Below are 17,033 nucleotides of genomic sequence, written 5' to 3' on the forward strand. Positions count from 1 at the left end.
TTCAGGCTGGAGCATGGAAGACGTTAGCTGGAATAGTGAAGTTCTGGCAAAATAATAAAGTACTGCAAACAGGCTCTTGTAATTCACCAAAAAGATACCTGTGCCTCACCAAATACTGCAGGTATTTTCAGTGTAGGTAGTTGATTAACATTTTCTAAAAACATACCAATTTTACATGCAACATATTCTTCCATTTTGAGTTTTTTTCCAGATTTTGTTGGCACTTCTCTTGAAAGCTTCATAACCACATAATTTTCCTACTGATCAAAGATGGGTCTTACAGCACTTTTAAATCAAGCGTACAATGTCACTGGACCCTGAAACTGGCAGAGAATCTAGAAAACATGCATAAGTCATAAATAGAGGCAACTCCTCTCTGCAAGTATGAGACAACAAAAAGGCTAGAAAACAAACTGATCTCATCATTTTAGCAGGTTCTTAATTTCTAAATGAAACCCTACAATTTGAATAAAAACATTATTCACACTCTACTTGCTGGTGATTCTGAGTGGATATATTCCCCTGATGGATTAATTCCACAGTTTGCATAGGATTCAGCACTTTAACAGAAACCAATACCTCAGTGGGTCTTCCCGCAGCTTTCAGTTCAACCTCTCTAACACCCAACAAGCACACCAGATACTTAACTACAAATGCAAAAATTGTAATGCACCAAAACCAAATTACAGGAATGGAATAAAACAAAGGCATTAACATTATACTATAGAGCTAATTTGCTCTCCTCCACATTTATTTATTTAAAAGGATTCTGTTAGATTTCCTTTGATACTTCCAAAGTCCCACACAATATACATTCACTTTATTGTAGAGTACATTCGGATCCCAGACCACACCATCCAGTAGTCCATCAGTCATGAGTGGTCAATGTCATACTTGTTCCAAATAAAATTAAAACCATAGTTCTCGCATAGTGCAGTAAGCAGTAATGGAGTTCAGGCTCCCTACATCAGTTTAACTCCAACTCTATAATAAATGAGGAAATAAGGAAGATGCTAATAATATGAATTCAGAGTTGAACCTTCCTGAACTCTGCAACAATTCAGATCCAGGATTCCAGTCAAGATTTTTCAGTACATCAAGTTTAACTAAATAGCGCTCCCACTTTTCCTCCACCCCAAAAATTCACAAATGAGAAAGTAAGGTGAAGGCCATGACAGTTTATTTGGGAAGACTGTACCTGTCTGATAATGTTGTATGTATGCATATCACAGCTTATCTTCCTCCTGGATATGTACATGTTGTTAACACTAAACTCCTAGAATTCATCAGCTGGACCAAGATCAATTTCTGAACAGGTCTTAATGCCTCCGTGTAGAATTAGTTTGATTGTAGTCTGATCCAATTACTGCAAAGACATTTAATAAAACAGTATCTGGCTTAAGCAAACATAATCCATGGAACTCAGCTCAAACCTAGCTCATCACCATCTCACATAATTAGATGACATATGGGAAGCTGGAGTACTGCTGTGAAGAGCTGTTAGTGGAAGTGGTGAGTTTTGGTAGAACAAGACACCATGAGGAAGATAAAGAGCAACTCAGCCCTATGACTATGGTCCTTATTTTATGGTCAACCCTATTGTTTGCAGCATTCTTTAATAGCCTGGAAATAGTCTTTCCTCACTGATTGTCCTTTCTTTTACAAATACTGTTTTTTTTCTTCTTTGTTATTCTGTATTTTACTTCTTTGGGTATGTACAAGAAGCACTGCCAAACACAACCTGCACAAAATAGCAATCTCCAAGCATTTGTGGATGAATCTTAGAACTAAAACTACATTCTCGCATTTATTCCTCTAAAACAGGTGTGGGATTAAGCTACAGAAGCACACATGATCGAGCGAAAGAACTGCACATTTCTGCTGCACAGGTGAGGAATGATTTGTACTTAAATGTAACTGTTGCTTAACTTCCTTCTCCAGGCTTTCATTTGTTTAAGCTGTCTTTGATTAATTTAATTCAAAACAAAAAAGTAAACATTTTGCTTCCTTGGAAGGTTTTGTTATTTTAGTTTAGGAGAAAAAAGATAGGATCAATAAACCCCGTCTTTCATACTGACCTATAAGAAGGAAACCAACAGGTAAGAAACAAGACTTCAGACTTAATTCAAGAGAAATAAGCCAGAAAACTCTTTAAAAGATAGTGTTTACATATATATAAATGCACCCTGCTTGTCAAAAATATTTATACAAAAATTAAGACAATTGTTAATTCTTGAGTGTTACAAACATAAAAATGCCACCTGTTTTCCAAGTCAGTTCAGCCAAGACTTATTTCAGATCATATATATTACTGAACATCCCTGAAAACTTGTAACTTAGTAAACTAATGAATCACAGTGGAGTTTCAACTCAGACAACTGGCAATGTAGATGCAAGTCTGAAGTTAAACTGAATCAGCAACTGAAAAATAAGCAGATAATTTCAAACTTAAAAAAAATGTTGCAGCCGCATAGCTTGCATTAATATCCCCTTGATACATATAATTTTTATTAGGCTAGCTCTTCAAATTTCCACTCACAGTAATGCTATATACTAAAAAAAAAAAACACAAAAAACCAAACCTCACTGTATTACTCATTTCGGAAAGGGAATTAAGTGCCGTATTTTTGTATATGTGCTTAACATCCCAGTACATGTAACAAGTAGTCTCCACTTTCAGGGAGAGTGTGAATAGATTTAAGTTCTCCTTTTTGAGCCAACATTTGTCATAAGACAGTACTTGCTGTGCAAACTGGATGGCAGCTGATTTTTTTCCAATCAATGTGAGGTTTCATAATCAGTTCCTGTCATAGGCATCAACCCTTCATTCATTCAATCATAAAAATGTGACTTACTAGAAAAGGAAAAATAGAGTCTAAAGGCACAGAATCACATAGCTGCTCTAGTAGGAGTCTGTAAACAGAGAATCATTTGAATTCAGGAAACCCAAATCTAGGAAAGTAAAAAGGCATCTGAAGCAGGCTTTTATCTAGCCAACTTCCTTAAAGACCCAAAGGGTTTTGAGGTCTACAAAGTATGCACTAAAATACCATATTTCAAAAAGCAATAAGGCAAATAGTATACTCATTATTCCAAAAAAGTTACAATGGTAGTGTAGGCATACACAGTATAACTTAGTTACAATGCGTAGTACTGTTTCTACTACATAGCCCTATAACTGTTTCCTTTCTACATAATTGGAGATTAAACTGGGGTTCCAGGTGAACAAAACCATCCTTGTACCACCGTCTACCACTGGCAAGAGTTCTTCAGCAGCAGCAGCATTTGCTTTGCCGCCTGGGTCATGTTCATGCTTAGGGAAGTCCACAAATCAAAGATCAGAGATTAAACACTGTCATACTTGTGAAGAGCTTCTTCTAGTTTTTGTGTCACTTTTTGAAAAAAGAGTATTTGCTGTTGCAAGAAATGCTGCATCTGTGATTTAAAGTCCCTCACACGAATTTTGTGGAAATGATTAATTTCTGCTAGGGTTGCAAAAGAAATAATGTTACAGCGTTCTTGAATGCCCTCAGCTTTTTGGAGCTCCATCTTCCCCTCTTCCACATGCCGCTTACTCTCCTTTACTTTGGTAAGGGCTCCTGTGTAAAGAACAAAACAAAACAGTTGAACTGTGAGGACAATGTAGACTCGACTACTGTACTTTAACAAGTGATTTAATAACAACAAGGATTTGTATAAGGCTCATTGTAAATGTATTTATACGTGTGCATATATATATATTAATGAAAAGGAATAAAATCTTTTTCATATTAAAAAAATTACAGAACAGTGATTCTTGTTTAAAAAAAAACCCCACTTTTTAAAGGCTGTAGCTTGCAAAGGTTGGTAAAACATGCCTATTTCACAATCTTAAAAATCAGATGGTGTTCTTCAGAGACATGATACATATATACCTGATAACTGATACATATATACCAGTAGTGGGAAAAAATGAAAGCACTAGAAAACTAGTCAGATCAATTTAAGCCTACATAAACATCAGAAAAATAACCTTATTAAGAAATTGGACTTAGTGAAACATCACTTTTCCCAATCTTTGTGAAATGTCAAAAGGAGAACTGAATATGTAAAACCTTGCCATTCTGCTTTTACACTACAGATATCCCCAAAGTAATTATTGAGTACTAGAGAATCTAAAAGCTTATTTTGAAGTAGCACATGTCCAGGTAGACCTAACGCAGTCTTGTAAGAGCTAGAAGAAAAAACACAGCGAAAGAATTGACAGTCCTCCTTCTCCAAATAGCTAATTAAAGCACTCACATCCTACAAAAATGAAGTATCACCCAGAACAGACCTACCCAAAGCAGACTCATATAATGACAGAATACCAAGATACATCTTAAGACATTCATTTTCTTGGACTCAATTACCCATAGAGCACCTTCTTTGACTTAAATATTACATACATACTTTATTCTTATAACTAAAACCAATCAGACCAATACAGCTTTTATCTTCTCACAAGATGTTAGTGATAGGACATTTTTCACATCCTTTACAATCACACTTAAGTTACTTGTTCCTTCAACTATTTGTAATGTCTTAACTCTTTCCTTTCAGATTAACCCTTCTTACCATACACATGACTACAGTTCAGTGACGGGACTCCCTTTACATTGCCTTGAAGAAATGCTTTTCTGGACTCCCTACAGTGATGCTAGGCAACAAGCTAACAGAGAAACCTCTCTGCCTATATACTCCAGGGGGACAACCTCCAATCCATCTGCTGGGGGAGCAGGTTTGTCTTCTCATTAGCCCGAATCCACACACGTAGCAAACACCACTAAACAGTAAAAAAGCAGTTCATCAGCAGTAATGCTATCTTGTGTCCTTTCCTCCCTATGCCTGTTTTAACAAGCCAATTCAAACGTGCCTCCCCCCAGTGCCCTGACACATCTCTGCAATTCAGATCTGGAGCATGACCTTGTGCCTGGAAGCATCTGCATGCAGAGCGGGTTGGGATGAAACTGGGGAGCACGGCTGCTGCTCGCTGCATTTCTTTCAGGCACTTCTCATGTTCCCCTCCCTGCTGTGGCTCATCCCCTGCCCATCTCCAACCCCTCACCAGGCAGTCAGGTAGAATGTAGGGTCAAGGTACACTCTTACTAGAAGCAAGTTAAAATATCAGGATTTGGCAGGCTTGGGGAAAAAGACTTTGTTGCATTTTTGAAATGAAACGGGAGTTGTGTCTTGCATTATACATAAAATCTGGAATTCCTAAGATCAGAGAAGCATACGTGGCTTTCCTCTATTCAACTTCTAACACCACCTTCTTAGGTGTTGCAGGGGATGTTTTTTAATTGCAGTCAGTCAGAAAATACCTCCTCTGTTATCAGTACTTTTTCTGCTTAATTTGCATTTAAGCTGTGCTGTAAGTGGTTATCTCCTGTCTGCAGCCCTGGTATGAGCTCTCAGTCACGAGCATAAGATATTCCCCTCTGGTGTGGCGTACTTGGAAGAAAGACCATAAGAAAGATTTTCCCTTTCTTTTTTTAACTGTGGCAGGGATGTTTTTAAGAAGGTAAGCATAGACTGCAGGCTGCGTGGCTGAGGACACACTGCTATTTGAGTGGCAGAGGCCATGCTCTGAACCCAGTGCTCCAAAGAGCTGCCTGAAGGCCAAGGGCAGTGGCTCTCCTGGGGGGCTGAGAGGTGGTGGCAGGGCTTCACACCCTCCTGGCCCCCATGGCATGCTGGCGTGGTGGCTAAGCACTTGGCATTGACTGCTTCAACTGATAGACCTCATCCTCTCTAGCCTGGCCCAAAAAAACACCACCGAAAAGCTTTTTCCACAGGCAGTGGTGCCAGCAGTAGGCTGTGCCAGAAGATCTGTGTTTTCTCCTCTAAGGAGTGAGGAATCTGTGAGGTAGGGCATGATCTGAAAAATATTTAATCCCTTCTTCTGCAAAAAGGACGCTTCTTTCAACAAACAAAACCAGGCTTAGCAAAAATTTTCTCTGCATTCTGTGGGCATGGCAAGAATCCATGCACGGCTGTGAAAAACTGAAATTTGGGACTTACTGGAAGCCAGATGGAGCTGGTTAAATAAACATGACAACTCTTCAGTTGTGATGTGGGAAACAGCTTTAGATGTTATTTCTAGAATGACCAAACTGGAAGAAAAATACTGAAATTTACAGCATCAGCAGCTGAAAGCATAACTAAGCTCTGGAGCATGAATAATCTTAAAATTATTTTACATCAATAAAAAACATACATTACCAAACACTAAAGCCCTCCAGACTAGACATATCATGCATTATGCATTTTTTGCCACTGAAAAAAAAACACCAGGAAGATATAGAATTAGGGAAAGGGATCCAAGGGGAAAACTTGCAACCGTTAACACTGCTGTCTTAATGCATATGTATTCATACTGGTCCTATAGTGGAATTTCCGTTAAAACCTAGACAGACCACAACTGGACATCAGCAATATAGGACAAAAAGCTTACACATATGCTTAAGTACAAACTTGCTTGTTTTTCTGAAGTGCCTTTAAATGCAGTGTTGAATTATTAGTAAAACAATTAATCTTAAAATAACTTAGTAGAGGAAAATTTTAGCTTATTTTAGGACAAAGGACCTTCCCCAAACACACATAAAAAAAGCCCATGTGCTTTGTTTTAAGAAGCAAATGAACATGTGTTGTAAAATATAATTTTTAATTTGTCAGCATCTACTGAATTCTGCAAGACTTAGTTAGTAAATCTTAGGAAAAAGTGTTGTTACTTTGCATGTCTTTGCAATAACATACCACATTTCAGCCCAAATTTTCTCCAAATACTTCTCCATAGCCTACAGCACTTGTATTTTAATCTACATGAGCAAAACTCTGAGCCAGAGGAGAGATTCATTGATGTCAAGGGTGCAATGATCCATGCAGGTTTCTAATGGTGAAAGTGGGGAGGACGACAAGGTGAGGGAATTGGGGAGCAGAGAGGAGCCCCTTATGTGCACCCCTGCTTGAAAACAAGGGTCTTGCTCAGAGATGTCCAAGTACGGGATGGGTCCCACGGTAACCTCTAATGCCTCCCAGCCCACAACTTCTAACCCATTTCACCCCAGGCTGTACGCTGTGAACTCCCCCACCTCCATCCTCATAATCTATCCGTTGCCCTGAGCACCTAGTCCAGCGCCTCCCAGCACCCACTGCCACCCTCGCAGGCTGTTGAGGCTGAGCAAGCCCCTCCAGTCTAAGCACACCTGCAGAAACACCTCCTGGTTTCTGAATTTAATGATGTGAACACCACCATTGGTTTGGACAACCCCCAAAAGCAAGATGTATTTAAAAACAAAAGCAGAATTATTGCAGCCCTAGAAAAGGCTAACAAACTTTTTAGGGAAAATAAATTAAAGGAGCCACCTCCTAATGCATATTAGCTCAAGGAAACCTCCTGCTGAATACATGTCTGGGATAAATACCCACCAATGCACTGTTCCCAGAGGGATGGAATACATAAAAATAAATTCTTGGGTTTTTTTAGCTCCAGCTCTACAGATTCTGTAAAATCTTGCCCACGCATTTAAAGTTTCTCATCCGATGAAAAGACCTTCTGTCAAGACATCATGTTCCAGTGATCAGGACTAGTTTTCAAACGGCGAAGAGGGTCTGAATCAAAGATGCTGCAAAAAGTTGTGCTACATCTATTTCTGTTCTTAAAGGTGGGGAAAAGCAGATATGAATGCTATTTTTCATTGCCCAAAGAACAGACAGTGGTGCTCACTGCATGCTGCTAAGGGCATAAGAGAAACTCGCAGGTTTCAATAGTTGTTCTGAAGTATGAGATTAGACAACACAAGACGATATAAACGCATTTAACAAGGGACATGTGTAGTAACGTGCTAGCAGCCAAGACAACATTGACAATGTAAAATTCTTGCTAGAAATAAATACTTCCAAACTGTAAAACACACAATGCAAACAGCAATTTAAATGGGTGCTGAGGAGTTACCAGGAAAAAAAGCACTGTATTGAGTCAGTAAGCTGGCCATGCAAATGTGAGGTTGCAATGAGGCAGGAAGTCATACACATTCAGGAAAATTAAACAAAAAAAAGAATTCTTGAACCTGAGAGCACTCAGGTTTGGGTCAGCTGACGCATTTTCACTTCACCTGCAGTTTTATTACACTAATAAATGCTTTGAGATTGTGTAAAGAGTCAACTAAGGGTAGGTTTGAATCGGTACTTGAAATTATACTCGCTCTCCCTCCACACTGTCAATATGCATATATACCTGTAAACCCATGCTGATGTGTATGTGTCTCCAAGCTCTCCAATAGCATGGTATGGTCAGCCTACCAGCAGCTGGCCCTACACTGGTTCTTCACACTTCGTGTACATGACCCAAGTCCAAATTGCAGCCTGCAATGTGTCACGAATTTAAAAGTTTTGGGGCTCACCTCATGAAGACTGCAATCAAGACTGCTCTTCACTCAACTCCTTTGTCTCACTTGACACCAAGTCTGCCCTGCACCTGCCAGCACATGCAGAAGTGATGAAGAGCAGTAACTGCTAAGGGTGTACCATCTCCCCACTGCCCCATTTCCACCTCTTCTCAAAGCACCCGAACACCAGCTTTGGAGTGTTGCATACAGCAGTCAGGAGTGAAATGTCAGCTGTGTCTGAAGCTACTAATCCAAATAAAGACAAGCCAAGAGAAAGGGAATTCTTTGGAACAGGAGCCCTTTTTGCTTTGTATTTGCACAGTGCTTACTACAGTGCACACCTGTTTCACAGCTGAGCTTACTCGATTCTTAAAAAACACAAGCAGTAATTACTGATACTCTTCATAATGGTATCAATATTTCTGAAAAATCATTGCTGTGGCAGCAATGACTTAACTGCATAAAGTAATACTGCATATGGGATGAAACGCAAAGAAGCACTGGCTCAACACTGCTAGAATACAGCACTTGAAGCAGCAGTTAACCATCTGATGAAGTCAGGGATGTCTGCAATTCACAGTCACTCTCAGGAATGTCCTTCCCCTTGATATCTTACAAAGAACAGTATTTTCTGAAATACATTTTTAATGGAGCTGCAGGAGGGTGGGAGACTGAAGCAGTGAGCTGGGTGCCTGCCCAACAGTATGCGCTGCTCCTCACGTTACGGCTCTTTGCCTTTTTCCAGCTGGCTCCGGCACTGCCAGGAGGGAGGTGAGCACGGGGCGGCACACCGCTGGGGACACTGGCTGTGCTGCAGGTGAGAAGCAGTAACCGTTCAGGGAACAGAAATGGGGCACCTGGCCACCCACTCCTCCACCGCAAACCTGTACTTAGTCTATTTGTAGACCCTATTCCTAAATGATATGGAAAAGGACAACAGCCGTAAATATGGCAGATCGGGAAAAAGTCCAAGGAGGGCGGTGTTTCTGGCCTTGTCATCAGTGGTAACTGTGGCAAAACCAAAGAGTGCCATATTCTTGACCACCACCTTTGAGAAGTCTCCAAGCCATCAGGCTTTGGTGCGACAGCAAGACCTTGTGTCAAAGTCTGAAGGCTCCGCTGAGAGATGGCTCCCTCACAGGGAAGGACAGGAGCCTTGGGTTAGAGGGTTAGAGAACACTGTGATCTTCAAAGAAACATCCAAGTTTGACAAAGAAAATCTCCCAGCACTTGTACCTCAGAAATCTTGTGCAAATAAAATGACCTGTGCAATAAACAATTTTTCATCTTTCCATTATCAGCAAGCTACAAAACAAGATTTGGTGCATTACTTACTAGAAAGTAGAACAACTGATATTTCCACACCATTCAGCTGCCCATCATATTAAATGGTCTAACAGTAGGCGTGATGTGTCCTTCAAAGCATGCTATTGAAGAAAGAGCTCTGAACTAGTCCAACAACTCCCTTTGCTTTACTTTTATTACAAGGCACTGTTCTAAGATGAGATGCCATCTCTAAAAAGAAGGAAAAACCCAATATATTTATGATGTTGCTTTCATCAAAGGATGCAAAAGAGAAAATGTAACTAGAAATAAGTTTCCTTGTTCCTTACCTAATGGTGAGATCATTTAAATACAGCTCTCTGCTTAAAAATTTGAAAAGACAAACCCTGGGTAGCCCATGTGCATGTAGCACAGTTTTGATTTACCCTCCTTCCAAAAGAAACAACTGTGGAGGAAACATTATCTCTAATCCAGCAGATTGCTACCAGAACAAGCCTATCTACATGGCCGTCCCACTTACGCCAGATCTAGCAAAGGTGTTGTTACGGGATGACTCAAATGACTAATCCAATAAAAAACTGCATTTGGCCTGGAGGGGAGGGAGACAGTGGCTTAGTTTTATCAATGGCTTAGTTATGTGATCCAGCTCAGCCCAGGGCTACACAGTCATTAGCTCCAATACAAGGGAAGTTGCAGAAGCACCACATGAAATTACACAAAACATGAAATCCTACTCTCACCCCCCACCCCTCCCCCCCCCCCCGCAACTTCCCCCTCTCAATTCAAAGTGAAATGATGAAATTGTCTGTGGTAGAATAGAGATTTTAACTACATTGACAGATTATTTGCTTAAGAATGCTCTGAGCACAGATTAACAAAAGAAGCCTACATTAAGATTCTGCAAATTCTTTACATTTTCTGGCCAAGATTTAGAATGGAAAGCAGCATAATGGGAATTTGCCTGAAATTAAAACCAGAAGACTTCTCCAGGAGAGAGTGAACTCTATAAAAGAAATGTCACAGGGAAAAAGTACCATTACAGTAATTAATGTAGGAATGACTCGTTACTTTAAAATCTGGTTTTACAGTTTTAAACAGAAAAAAGCAAGTGATCTCCAACATCAAAAGGCAAAATGATGAAGTCACTTGTTCTTTAGGAAAGTGCCAACACAACAGAGTTTTCAAAACCAGTCTTTCTAATTCAAAGATTATACTTTTCTCCTTAAGGGTGCAAAACTACTTTAACAACATACTCTTTTCCAGAGTGGAAGTTAGAAATATAAAAATAAAATATATCAAATTGCAACTACTTTACTATTACAGGGTTTTTTGTACAGATACATGAAAATCGCTGTAGTGCTTTTAGAATCTGCAGCCTAACGAAAGTTTAAAAAGTGAGGTTTATTTTTTATTATTTTGTTGCCCATTACTCAAAACAATGCCAGAATAAAATAATAGTGTCCTATAAATCTAAGATCATAAACTACAGTACTGTGTTAACATCTAGGTTAACATTGACTGACTGCAGGGTTATTAATGTCAGACAGAATTATTTATTATTCCAGTTACCCTGTTGCAAAGCTCATCGAAAGCTGTCACCCAGAGATGCATTCTTCAGCTCAAAATGAAATCACCTTCTAATCTACACAATTTAGAGACCATTCACAAATAAAACAGTCTTTGCTAGAGATTATAGAAACTTAATTAACTCTAAGCCCATCTGGTGGTTTTAACATATACATTGATTTAATTCATTGTCTGGGTTTCGGCTGGGACAGAGTTGATTTTCTTTCTAGTAGCTGGTACAGTGCTATGTTTTGGATTTAGTATAAGAATGTTGATAACACACTGATGTTTTCAGCTGTTGCTAAGTAGTGTTTAGACTACAGTCAAGGATTTTTCAGCTTCTCATGCCCAGCCAGCAAGAAGGCTGGAGGGGCACAAGAAGCTGTGAGGGCACACGGTCAGGGCAATTGACCTAAACTGGCCAAAGGAATATTCCCTACCATGTGGTGTCATGTCCAGTATATAAGCTGGGAGGGAGTGGGGGTGGTTGGTAAGTGGCGAGCAATTGCATTGTGCATCACTTGTTTTTGTATATTCCAATGCTTTTATTATTGTTATTATTATCGTTATTAATTTCTTCCTTTCTGTTCTACTAAACTGTTCTTAACTCAACCCATGAGTTTTACTTTTTTCTTCCTGATTTTCTCCCCCGTCCCACTGGGTCAGGGGGAAGTGAGTGAGCAGCTGCACAGTGCATAGTTGCTGGCTGGGGTTAAACCACAACACCATCACACTTCTTCCTGCTCTGCTACAATAACAACCTGAAGTCACTCACAAGAACCGAACAGATTGTTTAAATGTATATATTCCGTCACTGATTAAATGAGATTCCACTCCAAAATTTAAAGCGCACTTTTCACTAGTTTTTTTTTTTTTTTAAATTTATTTAAGTCCTCATGGCCTTCATGAAAGATATAAGCAAGACTGTGTAGAAAGCGTTTGCCATTTGTTTGCTCTAGTCTGCTGATAAGACTCATGTTTTGGGGGCTAAGCCAAATGTGATTTCATTTTTTTAATTAGAATTTTCAAATTCTGTGCTATTTGAACGAGGCAATTTAAAATAAGCAAGGTACCAGCTGGATGAGTTTATGCAGTCTGCACACATTAACTTGGCATTTTAACTGTTCAAACAAAGTCTAACAATGAAGTCATGGAAAGATGCTGGAAAGGCTGAAACATGTCCTTGTTTCAAAATTGACTTGCAAAAAAGATCAGCCAGCTTGTTTGGTTTTGATAATGTGCTTACAAAGACTTGCAAGAGGTCTGTGAGCTACTTTCCATTTTCAGTCTACAAGTTCTTGTCTTCCCTGTTTGGATGGAAGTCTTCTTAGCAAGACCTGGAGCTCTCTCAGCTGCAAGAGAAGGGCAATGACCTTTTCTCACCATCTAGATTCTTCATAAGCTTCGAGCTGAAAAGGCATTACATAGTCTTTGAAATAAAGTTACTTCCTCTTTCTACAAAATAGTTTTCAAGTCTTCAATATCTACACCATCCTGCTACTCTCCAGCTGCCCACAAGGTTTGCCCAGTAGACAAGGCCTTACCACCTGCGATGACCACGTATCTGTAAGAGCACAGGAGGTGACAATGCACTGCCTGTGGTCAAACCTGCTACAGGTGTGAGCTCTGATCAAAACCTCTCCAGCCCATTGGGACTAAGTGGGCACTGTGGATAGACTTTATGGTGTGCTGTAACACATGCTGTCTCTTCCACAGGAGGAACAGTTACACTCTTCCTCTGCTACCTGCTGTTTTTGAAAAAAAATCACTGGGGTTTTATCAGCTATGCACACAAAACAGTGACCAAGAAGCAAAAAGGCCATTCAGATATTTTTAAAAATACTTCTCTTAAATCTTGGTATGCAGAGGAAATGGAATTGGTGCCTACACCTTAGAAAACATTTAGACCACTTTCTCAAATCTGTTTTGCGAAAATCATAGCCAAATGTTTGTCTACTGTTAACGTCATAACGTTAAGAGAAAGGAGAAATCTGGAAAGCAGAGATGAAACAGCAAGCTAGTCTGTATTTCTTCCACTTTCAAGAATCACAAGAGGCCAATTAGAGTAATTCCTCAAACAAAAATTGAAAGAAATCCGAAACCCCATAACTTCTCTACTTTCACTACTCAAATACGAAGACAAGATAGCCAGAGAAGCATGAGCTAGAGTACTAGGGTACACTATCTCAAATTCTCACATGCGCATAAATTTTCTGAACCTGAACTTGCATGGGCCTGCAGTGAGCATTTATGTTGAAGATTATTGAAGTCAGAAGATTTCATCACTTGAGTGAAGCTCTAGCAATTAATATTTAGGAATTATTTTGCCAAGAATGCCTAGGGAATTTCCACAAGCAGACCTTAAAAACACAGAAAAGAAGGCATTATCCATTACAAATTAAGTCAGGAGGCTGCTCTTCTTCTCAAAATTAAAGCAACTGAATCTAGTAGTTCTTGAAAGATACACCAGTTCTGCAGAAAGAAAATTACAAAAGTGCAGCTTAGTTTTTGAGCCTACTGAACTTAATATTCCTCTTCTATAAATGTTTTGCCAGACTAAAAAAAACTGAATACAAGTATATTTGTCTAACATATTTGGATCTTCCACTCCAAAAAACACAAGCACGCACAGGAATACTTTTACACAAGCACTTTAGAAGCATTTACCTATGGGGGGTTGAGGGCTATATTCATACGTGTATTTGGGTGCTTACATGCTCGAGACACCACTCTGCCATCATCTAACCCTATAGGTGCCAATTTCCCCATAATGGCTTAGTTTTGCAAACAAAACCAATAAAACAACAAGTCATTTGTAAGGGATGTATGCCTTGGGGCTGATATGCTCTGTGCCAGCCTCACTGGGACTCTCAAACCAAGCGTTTCCAGATGAAAACATGGGGTTTCCAACTCAGTGTGTTCCTCACTGTAGGGCTCAGTCCAACGAATCTTCAGACCTGGTCTGGAGTGCACGTGAAACCAGGTAAGGTCTCTCACAAAGCATTGACAAGTTGATCCTCAACTGGCATGTGGGACAGAAAAGTTCGAATCCTTCCTCTGTCTCTCCTGGAGCAGGAAATTTAACTCTTCCTTCCCTCACAGAAAATTCCTTTAACACTGGGTGCTCAAGATGAAGTAGGCAGAGGGAAAGGAATCTTTTAAAATCTCCTATTAAAGCTATTGCCATTTAATAAAATACTTACAATATTAATAAGAAAATAAGCAGTTTGAAAACATTCCCACAGTCCATTGGTTCACACGTTTTACGCAAGTGACCAAAATAACAATCCCTTTCTCCACACTTCAGATCATGGGTGATGTCCCTAGCACAGGAGGCAGAAAGAAAGACCTGGACCCCAGAGCTATTAAAAGCACAATAGTTAACACATTTTCCTGCTGATACACAGACAAAACAACAGCTTTGTCTTACATGGCTTTGGTTCATAATTCTAGGAGAAAAGACAACGGCCAAAATGCAGGGAAATTTTTGTCTCCGCCTTAGAGATTCTCCGTCCTTGTTTTTGCAGAAGTTGCAGAAATTATTAAAAAACCCAGACATGCAGACTTCTCAGTCCATACCACAAAACACACTTCCAAATCACATTCAGCAGCTGTTCAGCTATCTGCAGTAGAGCGAACCCACAGCGGGACAATGCAGTTGAATATTCTACCCACAGACATGGGCATGTTTTGGGCACAGCTGCCTTCATTGTTTGGCCCTTCCCAGGTCTAGGGGAATACAGAAATGGAGTCTAGAAAAGGCCTTGGTTTTTATTGCATGTGGACAATATAGTTGCACTATGTAGAAAACAAAGGAGAACTACTCCTAACTTCAGAGTTCATCTTTTTAAAGGCATGGCCATGTAAGCAATGCATCAGTCCGGCTGCTGTTTCTGCCACTTCTAAGAGCACTTTGGGGTCATTTTACTGTGCAAAATTGTACACTAGAAAATGAAACACTTGAAGAAAGACACGTTGACTCTATTTTTCAGATGATCTATTATCACCAACAGATATTTGTTTAGTCTATACACACAAACATAATTCTCAAAACTGTCAACTATTCCAGACAGTAAATTTAAAAGAAAGCTCTTGTGTTGTAAAAACACCAAGCAGTTCATATTTTCATCTGAAGTGTACAATTTGGAATTGAAAAGTTATACTGTGTTACAAGTAACTCTTAAGAGTAATAAAACAGCATTATACTGGGTGTAAAAAACATCATCTTCTCAGTTTTCCTCCGGTTTGCCTGTTTTGTAACGGGAATGACAAAAACAAACACATAACCCAGTTCTAACCCTGCTCCTATCATGAACGTGGACACTCATGAGACCAGCCTCTCAAGCCCATGCCATTTTCTGATAGCAAGTAGGTACCTGGATTAATATTGCATTGAAGGCTGTATTAGCCCAGAGGTGCTGGAGCATTAACACCTGCGCGCAGACTGGCTGTACGTTTCTCCAACCAGTTCCAGGACAGTGCTCTGGCAGAAAATCAACTCTACATACGTCATGCTCACGCACTGGTCTGGTGGTAGTTCATTTAGATGAACTTTCCCTGGTTCAGCAAGGTAACCTAACCAGTAAGCACAAATTCAAGCAGAACTATAAAAGAAACAGTGTTGAGTCAAGCACATATCTTATTATTCCCAATCTTCTTTTCACAGTCTCGTCTCCAAAAGTACTGCAGTGAAGAACTCTATATAGCCTTAAAGCTTGAGGATATATTATTTAAATAATAATATATATAATCTGCTGATTTTTTCCATCTAATAAAAAAATATCTCCCTTTACTTTTTTCCAGAAGCTTACAGATAATCTCATTATTAGTTGACAACTCACTTTAAAATGCTCTACTCCCAAACACAAGGCATTGCCAAGGCCACCCTTGTCTCCAAATCTAAAAATCCTGAAAGTTGTTATTAGAACACAATGCCACAGCAGCTAGCAGAACAAATGCTCAAAGGCAAGACTGCACACTTCCCTTTTCTCTTCAATATTAAGATTGTTTAAGTTTCCACTCACAATTGTCAAGATTCGACAGGAGAATGGAAATCTGACTTTGATGCATGCAATTTTTATGAAAAGCTTACTTTCTTAAATAACAACAAATTGTGCACTTTGTACCAACTCTGTTTCCTCAGATTTCCCCAGCAATAATGCGCACCTCCCAGAAGCCTGCCTTTCTGATCTGTTGAAAAAAACTCTTCCAACTCTTTTACTGTCAAACTCAAGGTACTGTTCCAGATGGAAAAACCGTGGAAATGTCACATAAGGGCACAAAAGACTGATTGACCGTGGGTGACAATTCAAGGTCTGCCTCTTGGGATACAGGACACTACTGATTCATCTCCAAAATAATTTTCAATAAAGCTCATGCATTTTCTCAGGTAACTCTTACACACACCCATTTCTGCAGAGTATATGTGATGTTTTCTCGGTCTCTTTTACAGCTCCAATCCGCACCCCACCCCCCCACCCACCCCCCCCCCGGCCCCAATCTTTGAGTTGAAAACTACAGGTAAGGAATATAACAGCAAAAAGAATGAGTGATGGCCTAGTCTTCTCACAATGGTGAGGAATATATGAATATCATTAATTTCACAGCAGGGAGATCATCTACACACACATAGTGCTACAAACTTGTATTTCTCTGAACAAGTGTCACCAGTTATATAGCAGATGATTCTTCCATTTTGGGAGTTTCTTTCTCTCTGTTGGATCACAAAGCACCATACAAACAGCAATCTAAACCTCAGAAGCGTGTTTCAGCTCT

The 17,033-nt window shown here is 39.6% G+C and overlaps 1 protein-coding gene across 2 annotated transcripts in view; it reads right to left on the reverse strand.

The window, feature by feature from the left end:
* Positions 1–17,033, reverse strand: part of SNX18 (sorting nexin 18) — a 32,042-nt gene that overhangs the window by 12,719 nt on the left and 2,290 nt on the right. Inside the window, exon 2 of one of the 2 annotated variants that reach the window (XM_049794745.1) lies at positions 711–3,599. The exons of the other annotated variant lie outside the window; for it this stretch is intronic. Within the exon in view, the coding sequence (XP_049650702.1) occupies positions 3,346–3,599 (254 nt within the window). The 3' untranslated portion in view covers positions 711–3,345. Of the gene's footprint in view, positions 1–710; positions 3,600–17,033 lie in introns of those variants that run through there. 2 annotated transcript variants of the gene reach the window in all.

Source organism: Accipiter gentilis, chromosome Z (genome assembly GCF_929443795.1).
Source record: "Accipiter gentilis chromosome Z, bAccGen1.1, whole genome shotgun sequence".
In the NCBI taxonomy this organism is placed as follows: Eukaryota; Metazoa; Chordata; class Aves; order Accipitriformes; family Accipitridae; genus Astur; species Astur gentilis.